This window comes from Erpetoichthys calabaricus, chromosome 12, assembly GCF_900747795.2.
Source record: "Erpetoichthys calabaricus chromosome 12, fErpCal1.3, whole genome shotgun sequence".
Classification (NCBI taxonomy): domain Eukaryota; kingdom Metazoa; phylum Chordata; class Cladistia; order Polypteriformes; family Polypteridae; genus Erpetoichthys; species Erpetoichthys calabaricus.
The window spans coordinates 17,957,895-17,969,360 of NC_041405.2; the positions used below are offsets into that span (position 1 = coordinate 17,957,895).

General features: G+C 43.0%; 1 protein-coding gene across 1 annotated transcript in view; it reads left to right on the top strand.

Annotated features, from left to right (window-relative positions):
* The window catches only part of LOC114662982 (uncharacterized), a 70,111-nt gene that overhangs the window by 42,171 nt on the left and 16,474 nt on the right, over nt 1-11,466 (top strand). The window contains exon 13 of the mRNA XM_028816735.2: nt 9,271-9,859. Coding sequence (XP_028672568.2) covers nt 9,271-9,859 — 589 coding nt within the window. The remainder of the gene's footprint in view (nt 1-9,270; nt 9,860-11,466) is intronic.

Sequence of the window (11,466 nt, forward strand, 5' to 3'; positions counted from 1 at the left end):
CATTTCCCAAACTGTTAATTTTCTGTTTTTTTTCTAAGAACACCGTCAAAATTTTTTGGTGACCTCGAAGATCAACCTTACTGAGACCTTCGCCTTTCTTTATTTTCAGGTATTGTATGATGGTCACAGTTTACTGGTCCTGTTTTGGCTCATTTTGTGTCTCATTATTGTTTGGCTGCTAATTAAGGAAAAAGAAACAACAAAGAGTACTGAGTCAAGTTAATTAAAACTAAAGAAAAAGAAGTTACCGTAATTAGCAGCCAAAACTGGCCACTAATTAAGAAGACGGTTAGAATGAAAACCTGTAGCCACTGCGGCCCTCCAGGACTGGAGTTCGACACCCCTGGTCTATAAAATGGCACATAGCTGTGACTTCTATAAAGTGCACAACTGCATTTATAACACTTACAGCAGGGGTGTCTAAGTTTCATTCTAACCATCTTCTTAGTTACTGACCAGTTTTTGATCCTAATTAACTTCTTTTGCCTACATTTTAATTGATATGCTATGTAAGACTCGAACCCCTTAATGCAGGGGTGTCCAACTCCGGTCCTGGTGGTCCATCTTCTTAATTAGTGAACCATTTTTGCTGCTGATTAACTTGTTTTGCTTTAGTTTTAATTGACGTGACTCAGACCCCTTAGTTGTGTGGAAAGCATACCCCCGGACACAGACAGACAGACACCAGAAAGTCCAAAACACACTTCTTTTATTTTCTTTTACAGCACCACAATGCCTTCCTCCAACACTCTTTCTTCTTCTCTTTTTCTTTCTCTTTTGACCTCCTCTCCCCTCCTCACAAGCTTCGTCTCCTTTCTCCCAACTCTGGCTCAGCTTCTGGAGGGAGGCGGTCCCTTTCATACCGACCCAGATGAGCTCCAGGTGCTCCCCCTGACGACACTTCCTGGTGTGGTGGAAGTGTCAAGAGAGCCCCTGGAAGCACTCCGGGTGCCCCTGGGAATTCCTCCGGCAACACTTCCTGGTGTGGTGGAAGTGCTGCCATCCAGGACTTCACAACTGTCTGGGCACCCCCTGGCGGTGGCCACGTCCTCCGGTAGGGATAAGCATCCCAGCTCCGGTCCAGTGGCCCATAAGCAAACACGGGCGGCTGCCACCTCGTGGCCCAGGGAAGGTATTGTCCATCACGGGGACCATCTAGGTGTCCTGGCTGGGTAGAGTCCCCATCTATCTGGGACAGTTGTTTCTTTGACAGCTGGTGGTGGATTTTAGGAGGCCCAAACCCCTCATGGACCCCGTGATCATCAAAGGTGACTGTGTGCAGATGGTGCAGACCTATAAATATCTGGGAGTGCAGCTGGATGATAAATTAGACTGGACTGCCAATACTGATGCTCTGTGCAAGAAAGGACAGAGCCGACTATACTTCCTTAGAAGGCTGGCGTCCTTCAACATCTGTAATAAGATGCTGCAGATGTTCTATCAGACAGTTGTGGCGAGCGCCCTCTTCTACGCAGTGGTGTGCTGGGGAGGCAGCATTAAGAGGAAAGACGCCTCACGTCTGGACAAACTGGTGAGGAAGGCAGGCTCTACTGTTGGCATGGAGCTGGACAGTTTAACATCTGTGGCAGAGCGAAGGGCGCTGAGCAGGCTCCTATCAATTATGGAGAATCCACTGCATCCACTAAACAGTGTCATCTCCAGACAGAAGAGCAGCTTCAGCGACAGACTGCTGTCACTGTCCTGCTCCACTGACAGATTGAGGAGATTGTTCCTCCCCCAAACTATGCGACTCTTTAATTCCATCCGGGGGGGGTAAACATTAACATTTAACATTATACAAAGTTATTGTCTGTTTTTCACCTGCATTATTATCAATCTTTAATTTAATATTATTTATTGTATCAGTATGCTGCTGCTGAAGAATGTGAATTTTCCATTGGGATTAATAAAGTATCTATCTATCTATCTATCTATCTATCTATCTATCTATCTATCTATCTATCTATCTATCTATCTATCTATCTATCTATCTATCTATCTATCTATCGTTTTCCTTAATGAGCAGCCAAACAATAATGAGACACAAAACAAGCCGCCACATGACCAGCTCACCTGAAAATAAAGGAAGACGATGGTCTCGGTCACGTTGGTCTGTTCAGGTCACCAAACCATCTTGATAGTGGTCTTAGAAAAATCAGAAAATCAACAGAATGAGAGCAGCAACAAGTCCTGATATTCAATAATGGCTTTAATTAACAGTAAGAATTGGCTTCTCATTAAGAAACTGGTTGTACTGAAATTGGCTGGAGTTTGACGTTCCAATTTAGCTGGTCATCTGTTGCCTCGTTTCACACCTGATTTCTGTTTTGCTGCTATTTATTGAAGAAACAAATCAATTCAGAGGATGGAATCATTAAAAACAGGGCTATTAAAATGAAGGGAAAAGGAATTACAGTAATTAGCAGTGAAACTGCTCGCTGATTAGGTAAAGGGTTAGAATGAAAACCTGCAGCCACTACGGCCCACCAGGACCAGAGTTGGACACCCCTGCCTTAATGGTTTTCTTTTTTTTCTTTAATTAGCAGCCAAACAATAAAGAAATACAAAACAAGCCGACACAAGACTAGCTAACATGTGTCCATCATTTTATATCTGACACTGAAGAAAGGTGAAGGTCTCAGAAATGTTGATCTGCTCAGGTCCACAAAACATTTTGATGGTCGTCTTAGAAAAAAAGAACAGTTTTGGAAATGTTTGGTGGGGCAGAATGAGAGCAACAGCAAGCCATGGAGTTAAATAACGGGGTTGACTTCTAATTAACAAACTGGTTGGAAAGAAATTTTGGAGTTTAAGGCCGTGACTTAGCTGGTCATCTGTTGGCTCTCTTCACGTTTCAGTTGTGAGTGGCTGCCATTTAAGAAAAAACAGAAGCCATTTAGAGTACTGAATCTTAACAAAAAAACAAGGGAATGAAAAAAGGGAAAAGATGTCAATTAGCATCAGAAATTGGTCACTGGCTAAGAAAGTGGCGGGAAGGAAAATCTGGAGCTACTTTGACCCTCCAGGAATGGAGTTGGACAGCCGTGACTTAGATCAAGAAACACGGTCCCGTCTTTGTGCCTAATAGGCACAGCCATCCAAATGGCAACATTAAGCACCACTTCAGGAGCTCCAGGATGCTCAGGGACCACATCTCTCCTGTTCTCAGGTCCCTTCAGTGGTTATTTGTTTCCTCCCGGATTACTTTGAAAATTTTTATTGCTTTTAAAATATTCATATGGCCTGGCAACTGCTCACCTCATGGGTTATAATTTCCAGGTCTACTCCTCTTGGGTCACTTGGCTCATTTAATAAAATCCTGATGAATACTCCTAGGAGACCAAGCTAACATGTCAGCACTGAGTTATGAAGATTGCAAGCCTTGCATCTCTTTACCTGACAACCTGAGAACTATTAAAACCCTTAGAACTTTTAAAAAATCATCTTAAAACCTTCCGATTTAACATTGCTTTTAATTGGCAGTGCTTACGTCTTTTTGCATTGTTATGTCTATTTTGATGTTGTAACAAGAACGACACTTAGATATCATAAAGGTTTGGGGCTGCCACCCGTATAATGTGCCTTGGCTGCGAAAAGGTATTTAAAGATAGTGAGTTGTTCACTAGACTGAGTCCAAAATAGAACTGCAATATTGATTCAAAATGATGGGTTTAAAGGCCAGTGTAGGAAGTGACGTCATTGGGTCCAGCAGTGGACGTGACATCATCAGAGGCGGGACTGGAAGTAACATCATTAGACACATGCCCGGAAATGACACCATCAGAGGTGTGACCAGAAGTGGCGTCATCAACAACACCAGGAGCAGAAGTGATATCATCATAGGCGTCAGAACCTGTGGGATTTCCTGAGAATAGTCTGCAAGGAATGGAGAAAGACAGCTAGTGCACCCCGCCACCCCCTGGTCGGACGTGGAATTGCCAATATTCAGGCCCTTTAGTTGACTTCTACTCGCACGTGTGTGACAATGTCACAAACACTTTGGTAACATTTTTGCAAAAAACTGCTCTATAAATAAAGCTTCTTCTTCTTCATCTTGTTATTATTAACAATATTATTATTATTATTATTATTATTATTATTATTGTTATCAGTGCTTGAAGTGTAAGCAGATTCCTGGTTGTACTCTTTTTATTGCAATAAAGTGATATTTGAACGCCAGGATATGTCAACACTCGACTGAAGTGGGTCAGGTTCTCAAAGAGGTTCAGGTGGCGAGATGGCAAACTGTCAATTGATCGTCGTGAGACACTGATCGATCAATGAGTGTGGGGGTCCCTTGAAGATTCTCAAAGACATGCCAGTGCTCACCAATTTGCTAAGGAAAGGTGTACTGTGTTATATCTGGAAGAGGTGCCCACTTCAAGCGCTAATTATTATTCCAGTCAAGCTGGGGAGCATGAACTGGTACAGTACGTTGCCGCACCCACCACACGACGAAACACCTCGGGATCCCCCAGGCAGAAACGCAGTCCAGTCCCCCCTATCTGCCATAATCAGGTGTTGTGGGTGTCCCCTTGGCCTGGTCCAGCCACTCGGGTCCCCGACAATGAGGATCTTACAAGCTGGATCACCCTCGGGGAAACGCGCCACATGGCCGTAGTGCCGTAACTGACACTCTCTCACAATGCAGGTAATGTGCCTCATTTGGGACTCCAGGAGCAACCGCTTATTAAACACAAAGTCAGACCAGCTGTACCCAAGGATTCTCTGACGAGAGACAGTACCAAAGGAGTCCTGTCTTCATCTCCGCTATCTGGATAGCGTCCATGTCTCGCAACCATATAGCAAGACAGGAAGCACCAGGACTCTAAAGGCTTGGACATTCGTCCTTTTGCATAGATATCAGGAGCGCCACACAACCCTTTAAAGCGACCTCATGACCCCCCCATGATCTCCCAATCCATCTACTGACTTCATAGGAAGAGTCACCAGAGACATGAATGTTACTGCCGAGGTAAGTAAACCTCTCGACGAGGTCGACACTCTCTCCACAGACAGACACACTGCTGATGGCCGTGCACAAGAGGTCATTTAAGGCCTGGGTCTTTGGTTTTTATCAGGAAACTCACAAGCCCAGACACTCAGACTGCTCACTGAGTCTCTCGAGCGCTCCAATCAGAGCCTTCATTGACTCCACGAAGATCACAGAATCATCAGCAAAGTCAAGATCTGTGAACCTTTCTTCACCAACAGATACCCCACAGCAGCTGGTCCCCACGACCTTGCCCAACACTCAGCCCATGCAAGCATTGATTATTATTACTATTATCATTATTATTATTTTAAATATATGCTACCATCTATAACAGGCCTAGGCCAAGACATAGAGAAGCTTTATGTAGTGGGTATATACAGTGATCCCTCGCTATATCGCGCTTCGCCTTTCGCGGCTTCACTCTATTGCGGATTTTATATGTAAGCATATTTAAATATATATCGCGGATTTTTTGCTGGTTCGCGGATTTCTGCGGACAATGGGTCTTTTAATTTCTGGTACATGCTTCCTCAGTTGGTTTGCCCAGTTGATTTCATACAAGGGATGCTATTGGCAGATGGCTGAGAAGCTAGATTGCTTACTTTTCTCTCTCTCTTGCGCTGACTTTCTCTGATCCTGACGTAGGGGGATTGAGCAGGGGGGCTGTTTGCACACCTAGATGATACGGACGCTCGTCTAAAAACGCTGAAAGATTATCTTCACGTTGCTATCTTTTGTGCAGCTGCTTCCTGAAACGACATGCTGCACGGTGCTTCGCATACTTAAAAGCTCGAAGGGCACGTATTGATTTTTGATTGAAAAACAAACTCTGTCTCTCTCTCTCTCTCTCTCTCTCTCTCTCTCTCTCTCTCTCTCTCTCTCTCTTTCTCTCTCTCTCTCTCTTTGTCTGCTCCTGACGGAGGGGGTGTGAGCTGCCGCCTTCAACAGCTTTGTGCCGCGGTGCTTCGCATACTTAAAAGCCAAACAGCCCTATTGATTTGTTTGCTAGAGATTGTTTTCTTTATCTATGTGACATTCTGTGCTCCTGACGCACACTCCTTTGAAGAGGAAGATATGTTTGCATTCTTTTAATTGTGAGACGGAACTGTCATCTCTGTCTTGTCATGGAGCACAGTTTAAACTTTTGAAAAAGAGACAAATGTTTGTTTGCAGTGTTTGAATAACGTTCCTGTCTCTCTACAACCTCCTGTGTTTCTGCGCAAATCTGTGACCCAAGCATGACAATATAAAAATAACCATATAAACATATGGTTTCTACTTCGCGGATTTTCTTATTTCGCGGGTGGGTCTGGAACGCAACCCCCGCGATGGAGGAGGGATTACTGTATGTTGTAAGTACCATGGAGGAAGGACAGACATACTGGCTGGAATACAGGATGATTTCTTACACAGCCAGGAGTCCATGATGGAATGATGGTGAGAGTGGAGACTTAACCCATCCAGAACGCCTGACAATCTTCATCTCAACTGGGACAGAAGAATAACAAATGAATAAAGGATGGACTGGGCAAAAGTGGATGCCGGAAGCAGTTCATTCCTCCACAGAGTAGGTGGCAGTGTTCCCCTGGTCTGACCCCAGTTAGGACAAACACAAGTTTGTATTGGAATTGGAGTCCAGAAACACAGTTGGGGTCCTTTGGTGCTGCCAGAGGGCTGCTATGGTTTCTACATGATCTACGCTGTAACACCCAAAGTAGTCCCAGGTCCAGTTTAAAAGAAGCCCCCAGCCTTCAAAAGTCGTGAGGGAGTGGGCAACACTCACTTGGAGGAAAGAAAGAGAGAAAGAGGCCTCTATTTGGTTGACATTTTTGAAGATATATACACCTTCTCTATAAGGATTCCCTTTTTCTACATGAATTGTTTTACATTTGTCCCGTCCAAACTCCATGTGATTACATGTTGATTATCTGTTTGTTCCTCCATATATCTTTAGCTAGATAGATAGATAGATAGATAGATAGATAGATAGATAGATAGATAGATAGATAGATAGATAGATAGATAGATAGATAGATAGATAGATAGATAGATAGATAGATAGATAGATAGATAGATAGATAGATAGATACTTTATTAATCCCAAGGGGAATTTCACTTTATGTCATCCATATAGAATAGATGTGACAAGGTTTATTGTTGGTGTTGGTTTTTGACTTTGTGCACATATTAATAATCCATCTTAACCTGTTGGATAATAAGTTATGAGTGAAACAGAACCAGAGAGGACTACGTGAGACTCCATACTTTTTCTTCTTTGTATTGAGTGTGTGTGTGTGTGTGTGTACTCATGTGCTATTGATGCATCCATGTAGTGTCCTTCTGCCCTCTTTCCCATCCATGTTTGTAGGCAGTGTATGAGTATGGGGTGTACCTTGTATTCTTCTTCTTCTTTCTTCTTCTTCTTCTTATTAATATTATGTTTGTTGTTGTTGCTGTTTTAATTATTATCATTTAGTCACTATACAACGAGATTTAAGTTTGGACGATGGACATGACTGGCTTCCAGCAATACATCCATCCATCCATCCATTTTCTAACCCGCTGAATCCGAACACAGGGTCACGGGGGTCTGCTGGAGCCAATCCCAGCCAACACAGGGCACAAGGCAGGAAACAATCCCGGGCAGGGTGCCAACCCACCGCAGGACACACACAAACACACCCACACACACTAGGGCCAATTTAGAATCGCCAATCCACCTAACCTGCATGTCTTTGGACTGTGGGAGGAAACCGGAGCGCCCGGAGGAAACCCACGCAGACACGGGGAGAACATGCAAACTCCACACAGGGTGGACCTGGGAAGCGAACCCGGGTCTCCTAACTGCGAGGCAGCAGCGCTACCACTGCTCCACCGTGCTGCCCTTCCAGCAATACAAGCTGCATTATATGGAGTTTCCTTATTTTGATTTGAATTTCCTTAAGAGTTCTCTCTGTTCATTTATCATCACTCGCCTTCTTTCATGTCACCCACTCCCACCACACTTCTGAGGATGTCTTGCATGACTTTGCACAGCCGTATTGGCCATTTTAAAAGAACCTGTCAACACCACCAACCATTGTCAAGATGCCAGACCTTGTATTTGCTTTATTTCCTGCCGTAATCATTTAAAAAATAATTTAGTTTTGCTGACACAGGTGGCACAGCAGACAGTAAAAATGTAAAATAATTAAAGGTAATAAATTAAATGAAACTTAGTGCTGTTGTTATCACTACAGTCAGTCAGCTGTGCAAAATGAAAGGAAAATTAACCCATGCGGATCATGATTTAAAAATGGAAGATTCCAAAGAATGCTTTGGTAATGGATGTGTTTGTTTCATAGCTGTTTCATGCAATTCGGGTTCATGGTGGGGAGCAGTGTATACCCCAAAAGCGCTGGGCACAAAGCAGGATACAGACCTATGTATGGCACCAGTCCACTGCAGATTTCACAAAGACTCCAACACTCAACCTAACCTGCTTGTCTTTGAGGCTTTGGGATGAAAACCAGAGGATCTGCAGACACAGGGAGAACAGCCAAAGCCCACATGGAAGGTGCCTCAAACCCATGCGTGAAGCCACAAAACTAACCATTCATTTATCTTGCCACCCAAGATTACATATGTCATATAAAAATGTTGCCTTGATTTATTAACATTTGTAATATTCTTCATTGTGGAGGGCACAGAGGAGGAGTGGTAGTTCAACTGCCTTATAACAAAGATGCCAGACCCGCAGGACCCTTGTAACAAAATGGACACAAAGGGCACTGTATGTTACATTTTCTAATAATGTGGTAAACTGAGTTCTACACAATTTCGCACACAAAGAAAGTTGGGTCAGTTTTGAGCTGGCAATTAGTATTACATGCACGTCTCTGCAGTTCCAAAAGTTTAAGCATTGTGCTTATTTTGGAAGACATTTTTTACTCGGACACGTGAAACAATGAGGTGTCCTCTCATATTTCTCTACCATTCAAGTAATTCCACGCATGTCTTCCAGCTTTCTGATAGGACACTGCAGCGCGCTGACGCAAAACCTGTTGATAACTTTGTTTTCAGTTTTCAGACTGACCACCGCTTTTATCTTTTCTCGTTTCCACTCCGATTTGATGTTCTCATGTGTGTGATCACTTAGTCGTGTCCGTCCCTTTTTTTCGGTCACTTTTGAAGCCTAAAGTAATAACTAGAACTACTGTATATATTCGAGACCCGATCCTTCCTTTTTCTAACCCGCTAGTAAGATTTTTTTCAATTCTGGTTAATCATCTCTGACAAAAGACGATGGCAGAAGCTAAGTGTGTGGTTTCGAGCGATCAGTTCATCTGCTCGGTGTGCCTGGAGGTGCTGAAGAACCCGGCTACTATCCCATGTGGGCACAACTACTGCATGAGGTGCATTAAAAGCTACTGGGATGACAGTCACTTTTATAGCTGCCCTCAGTGCAGAATGCGATTTTCCAAAAGACCTCTTCTTCACAGAAACGTCACGTTATCGGCAATTATTGATAGTCTGCATGAAACCAAATGCGTTTCTCTCCCGCCGCAGAGTTACGCCGAAGACCGAGACGTGCCCTGCGATGTGTGTGCTGGGAGGAAGCTGCGAGCCGCGCAGTCCTGCCTTACCTGCCTGGTCTCCTTTTGCGATGCTCACATTCGGCCTCACCGGGAGGCTGAAGCTTTCAGGAGGCACAAGTTAGTCTCGCCGATCGTAAACCTGCAGGAGAGGATCTGTCCGGAGCACAACACGCCGGTGGATCTTTTCTGCCTGACGGATGACAAGTACGTCTGCTTCAAGTGCGTAACGACAGAGCACAAGGACCACGAAACGGTACCAGCCGAAAAGGCGAGAGCGGAGAAGCAGGTAGGCAGACTTTGGGAGTTCTGTATAAGGAACTGGGATCATGTTGTTATTTTGGTAAGCTGTCGCCACATCATTTTTAAACACTTGAGAGCATATAAATTGATAATCGGGTAGTCCTGGGGTGGCTTGGTGACGCAGCAACTAAAGGAAATGTTAGATGGATACGCGGCATGAAACTAAATGTAATTTTGCTCGCAGTCCGAACGTTGTTCACGCAGCATGGAGCTACTTATTCATGAATTTTATGTATGTATTTATTTGTTTGTTTACGTTTCTTCGTTTTTTTCTCTCATCCCCGTTGTCAACTGGCCATAGTCCAACAATTAATTAGTGGGCTGTGCTCCCTTAATGTTAATTATTTCTTAAACTTTGTTTTCACGTGTATTTAAACAAATCTGCGTCTTTTTACTCAAAAAACAAACCATTGAATGGACTTATATTAATTATGCCCGTCATTTTCATTCAGTCGGACAGTGTTGATTTAACATATTTTACAGGCATACTGTACACGTCAGTATAAGGTGCAATTGTTGATAGAATTAAAACATATACTATTAATATTTTTGGCTTTTATTGATCAAAACTGTCTTATTTTTGTTAGCCTAAGCAATTAAGTAATCCACACATTGATGACTTTAGAAGTGTTCAAATTAAAAAAAAAGAAAAAGTTATTTCCAATGCTATTCATTGGGACTATTGAAAAGCTATCCAGAGATATTATGTGTAATTCATATTTAAATAATCACTTATAGTGCATCAATACAATACAAAAATGAAGAACATGAAAGACTTTTATTATTTATTTTTGTACAACCTTAACATTATATAGGAGGCAAAGAAAAGCATGCTTTGTAATGTAGGGCTGGCTTTATGAAGCAGAGTAATTTTTTATGGTAAGTGGATGCAGTCATTTTATCCATGTAAATCCATAACTTTATAATTAGGTTTTATTTGCCAGTCGGTTTCTAATTGTGCCAATGGTACTATCTTAAGTAGAGCATACAACTTGATCCATAATTGTGACAATATTCCAAAAAATTTTTTTTAAATTTAATTCATTTTAATGTTAGTAATTTCACCTTAATAAATTACATCTTGCCTGAAGAAGGGGCCTGAGTTGCCTCGAAAGCTTGCATATTGTAATCTTTCTAGTTAGCCAATAAAAGGTGTCATTTTGCTTGGCTTTTCTCTACCTTAATAAATTAATTCCAAATTAAAACTATTACGTTGTGTATGCTAAATATACTTATTTTAAGTTGAAGAAATTAATTCATCCACAGATATGTTTAGCATGCAGTTAAGTATATACACACATATATACTGTAACAGACAGCCGGGATTCTCACCTGGCTGGGTCGCCTCCATAATGGAAGGAGCTTACATGGGGCAATACCTCCCCCCGAGACAACATAGGGCAGCCCCCCTGGTGTGCTGCAGTGCCAAGGGTTTGGAGCATGGAAGCTCAACCTTGCTGGGGCCCATGGCCACTATCAAGGGCCACAAAGAGAATGGCTGAGCTCTCCTCTGCAGGGCTGCTGCCACACCCGGAAGTGCAGCCAGAAGGAGATTGTGGAACACCTGGAGCACTTCAGGGTGCTCTATAAAAG